General features: G+C 59.4%; 1 protein-coding gene across 1 annotated transcript in view; it reads left to right on the forward strand.

Annotated features, from left to right (window-relative positions):
* The first annotated feature begins 8,142 nt into the window (after nt 1-8,142).
* The window catches only part of NFATC1 (nuclear factor of activated T cells 1), a 119,756-nt gene continuing 111,526 nt past the window's right edge, over nt 8,143-16,372 (forward strand). Inside the window, 1 exon segment of the mRNA XM_030925778.1 lies at nt 8,143-8,331. Coding sequence (XP_030781638.1) covers nt 8,244-8,331 — 88 coding nt within the window. The 5' untranslated portion in view covers nt 8,143-8,243.

A 16,372-nucleotide genomic window follows, 5' to 3' on the forward strand; every position in this document is an offset into this window, starting at 1 on the left:
TGCTGTTACTTGTGAAACATCTCTTTAACCATGTCCCAGAGTTGCCCAGGAGTTCGAGACCAGCCTGAGCAACATAGCAAGACCTCATCTCTGCAAACAAATAAATAAAATTAGAAATACATTAGCCAGGTGTGGTGACATGTGCCTGTAGTCCCAGCTACTCAGAAGGCTGAGGCGTGAGGAATCACTTGGGCCCAGGAAGTTGGGGCTGCAGTGAGCCGTGTTCATGCCACTGCACTCCAGCCTGCATGACAGAGCAGAAAAAAAATCCATCAGGATCCTGGGCAGCGGGAGGAGAGGGGACTGGGGTCCAGCAAGCACTTGGGGATTGACTGAATGGTGTTGGGGAGATGACTCCAAAGTCCTGGAGTGGGTGAGAATGACTGGGAGTGGCTTTTAGGTGAGGAAGGTCCTGCCTGGCCACTCCAGGAGGGGATGTGGGCTGAAGGGCATCACGTGCCCTGCTGAGCAGTTTGGCCTTGATCCTCATGCCCTGGACACACATCTAGGGTAGGAGGGTTGACTGATCCGTTGGTGATCTGAGTTTTTAGACATGGTGGTAGTCCCTGAGGTGGGCGTTCAGGCTGAGTTTAGACGGGGAAACCTATGAAGTCCTTAGCAACGCTCCAGGGAAGGGGCGTGGTCAAAGAGATGTTTCACAAGTAACAGCATGGTGTAGAAACTCTGAACCCCAAATTTATGGATCCCAGAAACACCCCAGACTTTAGAAGGCAAGTCAGAGGTGCTGACACAGGTGTGTAACTAAAGGGAAATCTTTCTTTCTCAGCTCCAACCATGGCTGTGAGGTTCACTCACACTGACTTAAAAAAAAAAAAAAAATCTCGGCAGTTTACTTAAAAGTGAATAGCCTTTTCTATAATTCTGGTTTGCTAATTTAATCCTAGTCTCCAGACCCTGGCTAAATAAATGCCCATTTCTCCAGATGGTCTCAAGAGTCTCTGGACATGGTGGGGGCCCTTCCCTGTTGGTTGGAAGGTGCCTCAGGAAGAAGGGGGTGGATTCTGAGTTGAGTCAGACCCTCGAAGGCCCCTGATGGGAGAAGCTCTCAAGTGACCACCGCTGTGGGCCAGAATGCAAAACTGCAGGAACAGAACATTCGCAGTGAACTACAGTTGTATTGAGTGATTTTCCCGAGCAGGAAGTGGCATCTGGCCTGCGGTTCAGTCGGGGGAGGAAAGGGTGGGCGCACCTGCCCCTGGCCGGCGCACCTGCCAGGGAGCCCCAGGCAGCACCGCGTGTGCAGAGCACCCCTGAGGATGGAAAGCCCCACGCGGGGCAGGTGGCACCTGCCCTCCGAAGACGGGACGGGATGGAGCGTTGAACTTCGGGCAGCTCTGGCCCGGCCGGTGCTGGAGACGCCCGCATCTGCCAGGATGGCGTCTCCATAGCCCGCGTGCTCACACATGAGGCCTGGAAGCCCCAGCAACAGTGACCACCCAAGCTCTAGAAAATATTGGACGGGGTGGATGAACAGCCAAGCGCGCTCCAGGAGAAGGGATTTGGCACCCCAATGGGCTTTCAAAACGGTAAGCTTCTAGGGGTGTATTTGCCCCAATAATCCATAGAAACAAGCAGTCATCTAAAAATAGTTTTGTTTTCTGTCCTAAGCTCCTTTTAACTTTGTTAGTCATCACCAATCCTAAAATAAAACCCGTGTAACGTCTCCCCTAGTAGCGGCTATAAACAAACCTGCCAGGAGGCAGGAGGAAGAGGAAAGGGGCGCAGGGCGCGCGGGGAGCAGAGCCGGGGCCGCGGTGGCCGCAGAGGCCGGGCCGGGGCGCACAGGCCAGGCGAGCTGGCCGCGCTCTGGGCCGCCGCCTCCGGATCTCCCTGCGCCTGGCGCGCGGCCACCGTGGTCCGGGCAACGGCATTAAACAGAGGGAAACAGACCCGGGATTCCGTCACCCGGGCGGGGGGATAAGGAGGGCTTTGAGAGCAGACAGGAAAAGGGAGCTTTTCTGCATGGGGTGAAAAAATTATTTATTGAAGAAGGAGGAGGAGGCAGCGGAGGAAGGGGAGGGGCGGGAGGAGGAGGAAGAGCCGGCCGCCCCCGCCCCTGCCCCGGCCCCTCAGTAGCCAAGGGCAGCCCCGCCAGGTCGGTCCCGGGCTCGAGGCCCGCAGCTGGGGTCGGGGGGCTCAGTCTCCCACGTGACCGACTGGGCGCGCCCCGCCAGACCCGGCCTCGGGATTCCCTCCTCCCGGCGAGTCTCCGCCCGCCCCGTCCTGGAGGTGGGGAGAAGAGGGGCGGGGGGGGGGGGGACGGAAACTCTCCCGGCCAAATCCTGGCCCCAGGCCTGGGGACACTCGTGGAGGGAAGATCTGGAGGGGAGGGGAGAGGGAGGGGCGTGGGGGCGCGGCCTCGCTGGAGCCCCCCAGACCCCTCCGCCCACTGGCCTGGGCGTCCTCCCGCGGCCCCCTCCTCCCCTCCCAGCGCCCGGTGCTCTGGGGCGCGTGCCAGGCCTGGCTCGGCGCAGGAGGTGCCCCACAGGTAGAGACCCCTGGAAATGGCCCCGACGCCGCAGGGGCGAAGCGGCCACCACCCCGCTAATCCGGGCGCGTCTCTCCAGGCCGAGGCCTGCGGTGGGAAAGCGGGGGTTCCATTTGTGCTGAGTCGGGGCGGCCGAATGGAGCCAGGCCTTGGGACGTGGGATGGACGGGCTCCGACCGCGCACCTTCGCGGGTTCTGCAGCGCCCGACCGCCTCCCCCGGCAGGGAGGAGGCGTTTGTGGGGGGCACCCACGGGGCACAGTGATCCCTGGGGGTCTGTGGACCTCCTGGGCCCCGCAGCAGACACGAGTTTAGCCTTTGGGTTTAGTTTAAATCACATAAGGGTGTCGTGGAATCGATTTATGATTTCTACACACCAGACACTTTAACCTCCAACCCCCTCCATCCAAAGCCAACAAGAAAGTGCGGTGCAGTGTTGGCAGCTGAGCTGAGCCCGAGGAGACGCAGGGAGACGTGACAGAGGAAAGTGTGAGTTGCCGGGGGGCCCTCCCCCCGTCAGAAGCCTCCCAGTCGCGCCCATAAAACGCCCACCCTCCGGGCGGCTAGGGCAGGTGAGCGCGTCCCTCGGCCTTCCCACGCCGGCCCCTGCCACAGGCCGTCTGGGTCGCGCAGATATTTACAGAATAAAAATGACAATAACTCGACGCCCGGGACGGCCACGCAATCTGTTAGCAATTTAGCGGGATGGGAATTTCCTTTCTAGGGCCTGCCAGTGAAGCGCTTTTCCAAATTTCCACAGCGGGGGAAGCCTGCGATTTTACATAATGACTTCAGCATGCCGGGCTTTCTCGGCCCCCCTCCCCGGCCCCCGCCCCCCGCCCCTTTTCCAGCAGGGCCGGGCTCTCTCCGGACACCCGCGTGGACTCAGGCGTCCCATCTGGCCCGTTCGCCCCCGTTTCCCCCGCCAGCCCCAGCGCCCCCCTGTCCTGCCCCCGGAGTCCCTGTTCCCGCCCCTGCGCCCCCGTCCCCTTCCCGTGCACCCCCCCTCCCGTGTGCCCCCTCCCCGTGCGCCCCCCTCCCCGTGCGCGCCCCTCCCCGTGCGCCCCTGCCCCCCGGGCAAGCGGCTGCCGCGGCGCGGGGAGGGGCGGGCGCTCTGCGACTCGTCCCCGGGGCCCCGCGCGGGCCCGGGCAGCAGGGGCGTGATGTCACGGCAGGGAGGGGGCGCGGGAGCCGCCGGGCCGGCGGGGAGGCGGGGGAGGTGTTTTCCAGCTTTAAAAAGGCAGGAGGCAGAGCGCGGCCCTGCGTCAGAGCGAGACTCAGAGGCTCCGAACTCGCCGGCGGAGTCGCCGCGCCAGATCCCAGCGGCCGGGCGCGGGCACCGGGGCGCAGGCAGGGTCCGGAGCCACCGCGCAGGTCCCAGGGCCGAGGCCGGGCCCCGCCACGCGCGCACACGCCCCTCGATGACTTTCCTCCGGGGCGCGCGGTGCTGAGCCCGGGGCGAGGGCTGCCTTCCCGGAGACCCGACCCGGGCGGCGTGGGGCGCCCGCTCCTCCCGTGCCTCCGCCCGCTGCTCCGCTCCCCGCCGCCGCCGCGCGGATGCCAAGCACCAGCTTTCCAGTCCCTTCCAAGTTTCCACTTGGCCCTGCGGCTGCGGTCTTCGGGAGCGGAGAAACTTTGGGGCCCGCGCCGCGCGCCGGCGGCACCATGAAGTCGGCAGAGGAAGGTAAGCCCCGCGCGGCCGCCGTCCCCGGACCCCCGCGCCCCCCACGGCCCGGGACGCGCCCCCGCCCCTGCCCCCGTCGCCTGCACGGAGGGGTCCCGGCCCGAGGGCGAGGTCGGCTGGGTCTGTGCGCCCAGGGAGGGGAGCGGCGCGGACAGCGAACGGCGTCCCCCCAGCTCCCGGCAGCCCGGTTCCGAGCGCGCCTTCTGCCAATAGGTGTCTCCTCTGTCCCAGCGCTGAGGGCGCGAGCAGAGGCCGCTGCGGGTCCCGCCGAGGAAGCGGGTCGCAGGCCAGCGATTTGGGGACGGGCGAGGCTGGGCCGTCAGGACCGCAGAGGGCACGTGGGAGGGAGGAAGGGAGGCTTCCTTGGATGCCCCGTGTCTTCCCGAGCGAGGCAGGGCCACCCTCTGGCGCCAAGAGCGCGGTTTGGGGGTTCTGCGCCCCCCAACCCCATCCCGAGCTCGTGGCGGCGTCTCCCCACGCAGCGCCCCCGAACGCCCCAGGGCCGAGCCCGTCACGCCGGCGCCTGGACCTGCAGGACCAGAAGACCCAAAGCGCGGCCGCGGCACAGCCCGAATTTAAGCCATTTTGAAATCCTATAGGCAGGAGTTCCAGCCAGAGAAGATGTTTCAGGCGAGTTTGAAAAGGAACCGCCAAGTTTCGAGCTGCTGCTTTATAGTGAAAAAAAGACGGCACAGTGTGGGTCCCTGAAACCTGGCGTCGGGGGCGCTGAGAGCCCCCTGCGGCGCAGCCTCACATTCCACCCCCCCCTTAGCCGGTCCCCGCCCCACACCCCTGGCGTTGCCGGGTGGGCTCCTGCAGGTGGCTTTGAAAATACCCTTGGAGAGGTGTGAGCGCCCGAGTTAGGGATTAGGGATTGCAAATGCAAATGGAAATTGGGAGACGCTTTTCCACATTCCTTACCAGCTCTGAAACATTTTATGTAATGCATTTAAAGAGCGCCAGCACACCTGCCAACGTGTGTATTTCATAAGGGCAGACGTCCTTCCGAGCGCTGCCGCTTCCTGCGCGACCCTAATAACTGCGGGGCTTGCCTGAGATCCGGGCTCCAGCAGCTCTGGAGCACTCGCTGGTCTTAGAGGTGAGCACGCGGCGTGAGCGCCTACGGAGGGGGATCCGTGCGGTCGGTGCCCTGACGCTTCACGGGACGGGAGGTAGCCACCATTTCATCCCAATGTTAGAACATGTTTACGTGTTTAAACGTCATGCTCCGTGTCAGTGTTTTACACAATGTGCTCTTGCTAGCAGGAGAGTTATAAAAAATTGTGTTGTTGTTGGAGTTTCGGTTTTAAATCCTGGGACGCTCACGCCGCAGTGTTTGTCATCGCTCCCTTTAGAAAGGCAGGTCTTCCCAAGTGCAGATCTCTGCACCTGAAGAGCCAGTGGCCGACCTGTAGTAAGGAGCCATTTTCTTTCGCACAAGGAAAAAACGCGACGGGGCAGTGGCTATTTTTCGTGTTTCCTACTGGAGAAAATCAGCTCGAAAAGGCCCCTGCTCCAAGGCAGTGCGCCGGGCAGTGACGCCCCGACCGACATGGGTGTATTTTATGAGGGCTGCAGAACTGGGCCAGCCGGAAAGTGTGATCTAGTCCTTGAGACACACAGGCCGGTGACATGGGAGAACGCGTGGTTTCCACACCGGCCATCCCCGAGACCACCGGGGAAAGCTCTGAGTCCTTCTGAGTAGGCCCCACGAGGCCACTCTCGGCCCATCTGAGGACCGGGGCGCCTCCCCTGCGTCCGTCGGGTTTCGGGACCATCTGGGTGGAAGCTCATTAGGCGTCCTGGTTCCTGAAGGCCCCGGGCTTGCTGCCTCGTGGAGAATGCAGAGAAGTACAGGCCTGTAGGTAGCCACCCAGTCAGAAGCCGCTGCAGACAGAATGCCCCACGGGCTGGGACCAAACAAAGCTCATCCTGTTCTCTGCCACTTCACGGCGTTGTTTCCCAGCTCAGATTAGAAAATGGCAGGGCGCTGGCACCCCGCTTCATCACACCCAGCGGGGCCTCTGCCTCCGCAGACATCCCCAACCTCCGGGAGGATGCGTCCAAGCTAAACACTTCCATGGAGACACCCAGTGTCTGTGGAGCGGGCAGCTTTGAATCTGGACCAAGAGCTCTGAAGCATTTGCAGGAAAGAAGCCCAGCACTGGGGGCGGGGGTCGGGGGGGGTGCCGGGGGCGGAGGGGGGGGGGCAGGGTGACTCCTAGGAGCAGCAGGGGAGCTGCGCCACCGACCCCTTCTCTGGGATGGAGACCAGTGCAGTCCTAGGACAGAGGCGCAGTGAGCCTCCATCCCTGCAGGGCCCGCGGCCTGGGGCCACCAGCAGGCGGGACAGTTTAGCAAAAAGTTTTAGTCTAAACAGATGATAAGGGCTGTCATTTGTGTATAATTTTATGGTGGGGGTAAAAAGTGGCTGGAGTTTAAAAAAAAAAAAATGTACAGGCCGGGCGCCGCGGCTCATGCCTGTAATCCCAGCACTTTGGGAGGCCGAGGCAAGCGGATCACAAGGTCAAGAGATCGAGACCATCGTGGTCAACATGGTGAAACCTCGTCTCTACTAAAAATACAAAAATTAGCTGAGCGTGGTGGCAGGTGCCTGTAGTCCCAGCTACTCGGGAGGCCGAGGCAGGAGAATCGCTTGAACCTGGGAGGTCGAGGTTGCAGTGAGCAGAGATTGCGCCACTGCACTGCAGTCTGGGTGACAGAGCGAGACTTTGTCCCAAACAAGAAAACCTGTACAATGAAAAGAGAAAAAATGAAACGTTGTGGCTTCTCAACAGAAAACAGAACTTCCACTTGCCCAAGGTCAGCAAAAACAGCAAACTAAAACAAAACAACGCTCCAACATCCATACCAAAATCAGAAGTATTATTAGAAACTAAATCAGGCCACACCGAACGATGGCTAATCACTGCAGAAAACCAGCCAGTGAAAGGGTCTCAGGAGAAGCCCAGGGGCCACCCTGGGACTGGCGGGTTTCTCGCCTCTGGAAAAGGCTGTGCCAGCGGGGCAGGGTAGAGGGAGCGCTCCGAGTAGCTTTGGGGTTGCCAGCCTTGACACGCGCACCCCTCCACCCGGGCCGACTCCTCTCCGCCCTCCGCCTCCCTTCATCCTCCTGCTATTCCAGATATCTGGTGTATGTGGTGCCGAGACCTCGGGGAGAGTTAGGACACGCGGCGGGAGAGGTAGGCCCAGGCGGCCCCCAGCTAAGCAGCCCGGCCTTCCCGATCCCGCCGCACACAAGCTTCGGGCCGCCTGGGATGGGACCCGAACCCTCCTTCCCGCCCCACTCAAGAAGGTCATCTTTGGAGATGCCTCTAGAAGGACCGGCGGGTTCCCCGCGGGGCGGGGGCACGCAGGGCGGGTGTTTGTAGGCTGGGGACTCGCAGGAGAGGCCGGTGGGGGCCGGGCCCCCCGCAGGGGGTTGCAGGCCGAGGGGCGCGCCACGAACCCAGCGGGAATCCCTGCGCTTCCCGGCGCCGACGGGCTGAAATCGGGGTTCCCAGCGTTGGCGGCCTCGGGCTGGGACCTCCCCCCTCCCGGGGCTCCGCAGAGCGCGCACGTGGCGCTCAGGGGTCGCCGGTGCAGCCGCTTTCCCGTGGAGGCCCCGATTGAAAACTTTTTTAAAACTTTTTTAAACATTCGGTCGCCCGGGGCGTAGCCTTAGGGACCTGGTGCCACTCGTGCCCGGGGAACCGTGGGGTCCCGACGCCCCCACCCCCGGGTCGGGAGGAGCCTGCGCCGGACCGGGACCCCCAGGGCACACGAGGCCGGGGACCCCTGGGGTCGCGCGCGCGCGAGGGGCGAGGTGGGACGCGAGCCCTCGGCCTGCGCTCCGCCCGGGGAGTTTATTTAAAACTCGGAAGCCGGCGGCCGCGAGCCGGTTGTTTATGTAAACCCGGAAACGCCCGGGGGGCGGGGGCGGGGCGGGGACGGGGGAGGGGCGGGGGTCACGTTACGCGCAGGACGCGCGGGCAGCGCCGGGAGAACCGAACCCCGGGCCGCCGCGACCCCGGCCCCGGCCCGACCCGCCATGACGGGGCTGGAGGACCAGGAGTTCGACTTCGAGTTTCTCTTCGAGTTTAACCAGCGCGACGAGGGCGCTGCCGCGGCCGCCCCAGGTGGGTCCGTCCCGGAGGGCGCGGGGTTGGGTCGGGGTTTGGGGGCGCCCAAGCTCCTCCGCGTCCTCGTCGCTCCCCCGGGACCCCAGGAGTCCCCGGTGCGCCCGGGGCAGAGGCGCCTGCGGTCGGGGGAGCTGCGGTGCGGGGCGTCCTGGGCTCGGACGTGGTTCCTCCGAGCGCTCGCGGCGGGGTCCTGGGGGAGAGCGCGGCGCGGACACGGGCGTGGACGGGGTGGTCCCGGACAGAGGGTCGGCAGCGCTGACAGAGGCGCAGAGACGCCCCAGCTGCCCCAGACACCCTCCCCCCGACCTCCGCCCCGCCCCCTGCCACCCTCCTCCCCCTGCCACCCTCCCCCTCTCCCCCGCTTCCTCCGACCTCCCCGCCCCCGCCAACTTTCCTTGGGCCCCCCCGCAGCCACCCTCCCCCTCCGCAGCCACCCTACACCCCCCGCCGACCCCCCACACCCCGCAGAGCCCTGTAAACCTCCAGCTTTCAAGTTTACCCGGAGCTGCCATGACCCCAGCCTTTTCTTTCATTTTCTCTTCTCTGTGTCAGAAATAAAGTTTCCAGGTAAACAAACCACAAATAACTCCCCACTTCCGAATAGCAGCGAGTGAGTGGGGTGGGCACCCCTGGGCCTGGGCCCCTCTCCCACTGCCCGGGGTCTTCTCTGTCCAGGTCACCCCAGGCTGGTCCCCGTCCACCCTGTCTGTGCTCATCCTGAAGGCCTCGTGTCTGCTTCCCCTCCAACCCCCCCGGTGCGGAGGTGAAGCCGGAGGAGCTTGGCAAGCAGGGACCTCCGAGTCTATAATGAGGGTCATATTTTCCGTATCATTCCCTACTCTCTTAAAAAGTCCAACGTCTCGATCATTTTTGAAAATCAGTGCTCCAACCAAACCCGTGCTGCCTGCGGTTCATGACCCTCTGCTCCCCAAATGTCTTCCCTGCCGGTGCCTGGGTTCTAGGTCTTTGGAGTCAGTGGGAGCCAAGGCCGATGAAGGTGGGAGAGAGCCCCGCCAGAGGCCCTTCCCACCCGGGCTGCCTGTGGTTCTGGCGCCGCCGCCTCCAGAGCTTCAGCCAGGGCATTTCAGCAGAAGAGTTTTCTACCTGGGTGTGCCATGCAGGAGTGTCGCCCACTCCTGACCTCTCTTTACGGGGTGAAAGTCGGTCCCACGAGAGTGTGGCCACCGGGGTGGCCCCTCTGGGATATGTCGGGGCGGTGGCTTCCACGCCTGTGCGGTCATCCCGGTCGGGTGGGACCTCCAGTATAGTCCCCGGTCGTTCACAGCGTGAATCACTGACCGTGGGGCTGCAACAGGCGCCGTGCGGCCGGAACTCAGCCCCTACACCCCAGTCAGAGGCGCGGGGGTGCTGCAGGACAGCGTGCAGCCCCAGCCCCTCGGCCCTGGCTGAAGATTTCACTGCTTTGCCTCCTTGAAGGAAGCACAGGGGGGCAGTTATCCGCATGGAGCCGGGTCTGCCGGGCCCCCAGGGTGGGCTGTGCCACACTGGGCGCCGTGTCTGGCTTGGCAGGTGCTCAGCGCATGCCCAGTGACAAGGGCCACTTCCCTGCCTCCGTGCCCACGTGACTGCGTAACAGCAGCCGCAGGGGAAGGGCACCGCCGGCATCCTCCTGTGACTGCACAGGTAACTCCAGGTTTATCCGGGAAGACGCACAGGAGGCCAGTCTCTGCCCCTTGAGGCCTAGTCTCACGAGGACGCCAGTTACACCATTTTGAGGTGGGCAGACTTCCTGCTGGCATCGGTTGTGGGGACCCTGGTGAACTTGGGGTCCCTCCTGACCCGGAAGCAGGTGGCCTGCCAGGTGGGTTCAGGACACAGTCCTCCCCAACACCCACCGGGCTCATTCCCCCAAAACGCTCCTTGAGCAGAACGAGTGAAGCTGTGACCCTCACCCTCACCAGCACCCTGGGCCCTCTGGAGCTGCACTCTTCCCTGAGAGCCCCGCAGAGCTGAACTGTTGGCTCTCCAGGCTGCTTGTGAAACCTCTCTGCTGGGTCCTTGCCCCTCCAGAGACCACCATGGTTTTGGGCTTTAGGAGTGGGGGCTCCAAGCAGGAGAGGCCAGAGCTGAGAAGAGCCCCTTCCTCCTTTTATGGTGTCAAGAAGTTGCTGGAAAAGATTCTTTATGTATCACACATGTTAAGTGTACATACTATGTTTTCCTGTGAGACACCCGTGCTGTTTTTTCCTTTCTTTTTTATTACCATTATTACTGCATTTTGATGATTAATTATTCAGTGATGTTAATTATTTATATCACATTGTTAAATGATTACATTGACTCTCCAGCCTTTAACAGGTGATAGAAACTACTTCACGTTATTTCTGGGATGAGCCTGGATATAAATGAATAGATGAATAAGTCTGAGATCAATTGCAAAGCAAGGCAAACTGGGTTTTATAGATTAGACTTAGCATAGAAAGTCAAGCTTTGTTGTAAAGGACGTGGCCAGCCCTGAGCCCAGGAGGCAGTCTGTCAACCGGGTCCCCCGAGAACGGGCTGTACGTCCTGGCGGAGCTGAGGTCAGTGTACCAGGGTTGAGGGCTGCAGCTGCAGGGCAGTTGTGTGTGGCCGGGACCCTGGCCCACGCCGCTGTGGCCCCCACCCCTTCCATCTCGCTGGACTTAGGTCTTCACCGGGCACTTTGAGGGAGGGGCTGTGCCTTGTTCTTTATTTCGAAAGTGCTCAGCAGGTGCAAATAATAGATATTCAGTAACCATTTGTTGGGATGATGAAAAGAGAATGTTGTAAATAATTTCCCAGGCGGGATGGGAGTAGTGTTTGGGCTTCCAGGGTCTGGCTCCTCGCTGTGTCCACCCAGGAGCAGGCCCTGGGCTTCCCTCTGCAGAGAGGAGGCCCCGCTCCCTTCTGGGGCTCAGGAAATAGCTGCTTCGCTGTCAGCTGGGAGGAGGGCGTGCCCTGCTTCCCGCCCCAGGGCTCCTGTTTTCTAAGTTATTTTGGCCAGCCTGGCTGCTGCCAGCACGGTCGCCGTGGCAACTCGGAGGAAATTGGCCAAGGCCTCTGTGTTTGGGCTGGAGCCTCCCTGGCAGCCGGGGCCACCCTCCGAACCTCTGTGTGCCCATGTCTGCCGCTGGCTTATGCCCACTGTTGGGGCATTTAATGGTTCCCTTGTGGAAAGGGAACATCTTATGCAGAAATGAAGCTTTGGAAGACTTTTATTCTCAAGTCCATTTTCACCAAATAGGATTTATCTTCCCCAAGAGGGCCTGAGGTGCCCTTGGCTGGTCAGGGGCTGCAGCAGGAAACCCGTGGCAGAGACTCCTGGTGAGCAGAGAGGTCCTAGGGCAGTGCTGAACTAGGAATGCGCTGTTGTTCAGGTTCAGTGTTTTAGGAAAGCGTTCCTGCTATTACCATGCACAGCTCACCCCCTGGGGTTCCAGAGGTGTTTCCGTGGAGGGTGGAGTTATCTAGCAGATTGGAACATTTCAGTTCTGTGTTGTGCTTTTCAAAGGAAGATCTCAGCTAGCCATGAACAACTCGGATATTTTTCAATTCCTTGAAAACAGAATTCAAAAAGGATGCTTTACAGTGATGTGTGCGTCTGACCAGGGGGAATATTGCAGTACCTCTGAGGAACGATGTCCCAGGTTGGGTCCCAGACTGGACAAAGGACCCTTATTAAGGCGTTGGCATGCGTATTTATGGAACATTAAATACAGTTTGTTTGCGCTGTGATGAGGCCATCCTATTTGCCTTTGTAAATCTTTCTTGCTGGCAGATTGTTGGGGGAACGGTGTCTGGGAAGCTGTTGCTGTCTGTCATGCCGCGGGCCTGACCATGTCCTGGTGCCACTGTGAGGCAGCGTTTCCCTAAGCACATTGCTTCCAACAGCACGGTCTTGGCGTGGATCACTCTGCTTCGTTTTATTTCCAGTACATGCACAGTTGTCATCTGGCCTCACCCACAGCAGACTCCGTGGCTGTCTGGAGAGGTGACAGCAGTGCCTGGGGGTCCACCTGCAGTTCAGCCCCAGCACGTGCTGAAGGGGATGATCCTTAAAATGAAAAATAACATCATCTGTGACGACCGCCTCTCAGAGTTTGTGAAAGATGAGAGATCTGGCTGTGGCCGGAGTTGGTGATTCTTGTCGGCAGTGCTGGCCTGATGCGCAAGGCGGAAGTGTGGCTGTCCTGCCCTGCACACAGCGAGTGAGGGAGTGACCATCTGGGAACTGCGTGTTGTGAGGGGCAGGTGCCCGGGGGCTCAGCAGGGCGGAGTCTGCAAGGTTAGAATACTGCCCGCCCGTAGGGAGCCCTGACCAGAAGTATTTCATGTATTACTTTAATGTCATGCACCAATACAGTTTTTTGTGGTCATTCAGAAATGAGAAAGGTATATGGTTCTGAAGTGAATTATTTCTCAGAGTGAGACAGATCACTTTTAACAGCTCTGACGTGTGGAACTTGCTGAGGCCAGTGGGACTGGGCCGGCCTGAGAGCTGGGTGCTCCCAGTGTGGCCACCTGTGTGTTGTGGGGCACCTGATGGCTGAGCAAGCCGGTGAGGATCAGGGGACTCAAAAGTGGGGAGATGGTGCCTTCAGCAGAGGGGCCGTGCCATTACCTTCTGTTAAGGGATTTTGAATGTGCTCTCCGTGATCATCGCCTAGAATCCAGCTCTGTCTCCCTGCTCACCTGCACTGTAATTTAATGAACCCTCGTTGGCAAAGAGCCAGGCGCTCCAACACGGCGGCCAGGGAGTGGGGTCACTGAGCTCAGCAGTGGCGTCTGGCGTGACATGAGTCAGCCAAGCAGCTCAGAATCATTAAGAAAGTTACTGGGAATATTTTCCTTTCATGTAAATATGACCCCTTTGAATAGTTAAATAACTCAGATTTGAATATGGTTTAGGTGGGTCATGAAACCAAATTCATTGGGAGCTGGGAGGGAGGGGCTCACAGCCAGGACAGTGGCCCCCGGTGTGTGGGGCTTGGCCTCTCGGGGCAGCTTGACCCCCCACCTTGCTCTCGTTCTAGGAAGAACAAGGGAACTTTATCCACCACCCGCCCTCCAAGGACCTGGGCAAGGGATCCTAATGAAATTCAGGCATTTGAGCTTTCATTTTGCCATTGTTTGATCAGGGAAAACGCATGCTTAGGTGAGCCCTTTTTGTTTTTTAATAAAAGCTTTATGGTGTTTCTTTGCCTCATTGAATCAGGTTTTATTGCAATACTTTAGTTTAAATAAAGGCCCCCTGGTGCCCTGGGCAGTCCCTGGGCCTCGCTGCATGCACTTCCTGCTCTGGCTGTGGGTGCAGTCTCCTCCTCTTCCTCACTTCCCCTGGTGCCTGGGCCCCTGTCACATAAACATCAAGGGCTACAGCCCCAAAGGACTTGCACACAGAGACCTGTGAGGTCCGCCTCGCCTTTCCTGCCCCGTTTCATCTAGAACCTGCTGGTGATCTGGCTCTAGTACCCCATGTGACCCAGCTCTGGGCTCTGCCACTGGCTGGGCACCCGTTTCAGGGCTGAGTACTGTGGGAGGATGAGTGGTGGGGAGGCCCCAAGATTTGCTCTGTTAATTGCTAGGATTTTAAAAAATTCCTCAGAATTACCTTCCTACCAACAAATGGTAGTTCAACTGTGGCATCAGCTGTCTTCGAAATATTCTTTTGATTGGGAAACAGGAAGTGTAGGAACCTGTACATTAATCAACTGCAGTTAAGCCCCCTTTGAGGTCTGGACAGTGAGGGGAAGTATGTGGAGCAGGTGGGGCTTGAAGAGCCAGTTGAAGGCCACGGATACCTCCGAGAGGAAGTCGGGGTGTGGGAGGGAGGCTGGGCCCCCGTGATCGGATCCAGGCCGCCTTCATGTTCCCTCAGCTCCGCTCCTGTGCTTCCGGGTCTCCTGGAGTTGATGGCTGGTTTGAGACAGAAGCTCATTCCTAACGGAATGTTATGTTTCTGCTCCAACAGGCGAAAGGGCTTCTAGACAAATAAGCGGGCGCAGCACTAAGTGTGGGTGTGAGTTCCTGCGCTGGTGTGTATAATGTAGCATTTCTGGCTAAGGAATATCTTTCAGACAACTTTTGGTGAGAATGCAGAGTAGTGAACAGGTGGCTCGGCATGCTGCCTCAGCGGGAACCCCCCAGGAGCTGCAGACCTGTGAACAGGTGGCTCTGTGTGGTGCCCCAGTGGGAACCCCCCAGGAGCCGCAGGCCTGCGCTCGACAAAACCCCCTCATTGGTCCCCCACCCCGCCTTCCTTGTGTCCACCGTGGGACCCCCCAGACGCAGAGCTGGTCATGGCTCTGTGGGTCTCCCGCAGCACTGTGCGCTGGGCAGGCATCAGGGCTGGCCTGGCATGGGCACCCGGGTGTGTGGGGCGCCGGGCAGAGGGGGACCTGCCTGTGTGGCCTGTCGTCCAGCGGGTCTGACGCAGCTGGCTCAGGAGCTTTGCACGGGCCACGGAGGGGCCACTGTGACGCCCAGACGGAGCTCTCAGAGGGCTACCACTTGCCTGGCCCAGAGCCCCCCAGGTAATCACCAGCAGATCGGAGGATTTCAAATTCTCCTTGGAAGCCTCACCTTCTCCAGGAAGCTGCTTTCCAGCTCATTTTTAGAAAGATGGTCGCCGAAGTTTTAGCGTTGGAGCCTGGTGTTTGCCTGCAGTGTCCAGTGAGCATGGAGCGTGGCGTGGAGTATGGGGAGCCCAGTGGATGCCAGTGAACATGGGTGGTCAGTCCCAGCACTGGCATTTCGCGGCTGAGGCAGCCCCCGGGGATGGTGTGTGTGTCCTGACCAGAGGCTGGATGCTGGCATTGGCGTCAGGATGCCCAGCTCCAGCTCCACTCCAGGCCCCGCCTGTGGCTCTGGGAAAAGAAAGACCTCCTTATTTATTGATTTATTGATTTGACAGGGTCTTGCTGTGTCACCCAGGCTGGAGTACAGTAGTGTGATCTCAGCTCACTGCAACCTTCACCTCCCGGGCTCAAGCGATCCTGCTGCCTCAGCCTCCCGAGTAACTGGGACTAAAGGCGTGCGCCACCTTGCCTGGCTACTTGTATTTTTTGTAGAGATAGGGTTTCATCATGTTGCCCAGATTGGTCTCGAACTTCTGACCTCAGGTGATCCGCCCCCTCGGCCTCCCAAAGTGCTGGGATTACAGGCGTGAGCTGCCACCGTGCCTGGCCATCTCCTGGATTTATTGACAATTCCTGTTCTCTCTCGGGTGCAGGAGACTGCGTGCCTCCCGTCCTCTTGAGGGCATTTCTTTATGATGGGGAAGGCGGAACTGGGGCCTGGCTAGCACCATCCCCAAGGCGCTCAGCCTCAGCTAAGGGGCCCTTCCCGTACAAAGACGTCCTGAGCAGGTCTCAGCTCCCACCCCTGAGAGCTTCTGGTCACACCTGTGAGGTGTGGCTCCATCGCAGTTCTGTTTCTTTCTCTTTGTCACAGCTCTGGCCCCCAAGTGTCTGGAATTTCCAGAAGGCAGCTGTGACTCCTGGCATTGAGGCCACGGTGTGTCCTCTTACCAGGCCGCCATGCCGTGTTTCCCACCTACCTGCGTGCTAGCACCATTTCTGTTAGTAAATACAGTGGGGTTTGGATTGGTATTTTGAGACCCCAGATTTTCTTGGCATTTATCCTTGTTGGTTTCTGAACCACAACTTAGCGGAAAGACAGTACTGTCCTTGAATAAAAATCTTCCAGCAAGTGCATTTGCACCAGGAGATGAATATAGGATTTCCATGTGCTTGTTTGTATTATTTAGAGGCCTGGGAATACCCATCTCCAGGCATGTAGTCATGAGGTTCCAAGATGTCATAAAAAGTCTTTTCAAATCAGAAATCCAGAAGCACATCTTTCCTGTTAAAATTACTAATTTCCCTAATAATGATTTAAAAAAATACTTTGAGTATAATTAACACATAATGATTCTTAGAATTAGCTGTGTACCGGAATCTTCTGTTTTGTTCTAAAAGATGGATTCCTAGGACATGAGCCAGTTTCAGAATCTCCATGCAGGGGATTTCAGAGTCTGTGTTTTCATCCAATCCTT

This window comes from Rhinopithecus roxellana, chromosome 21 (genome assembly GCF_007565055.1).
Source record: "Rhinopithecus roxellana isolate Shanxi Qingling chromosome 21, ASM756505v1, whole genome shotgun sequence".
Taxonomy (NCBI): Eukaryota; Metazoa; Chordata; class Mammalia; order Primates; family Cercopithecidae; genus Rhinopithecus; species Rhinopithecus roxellana.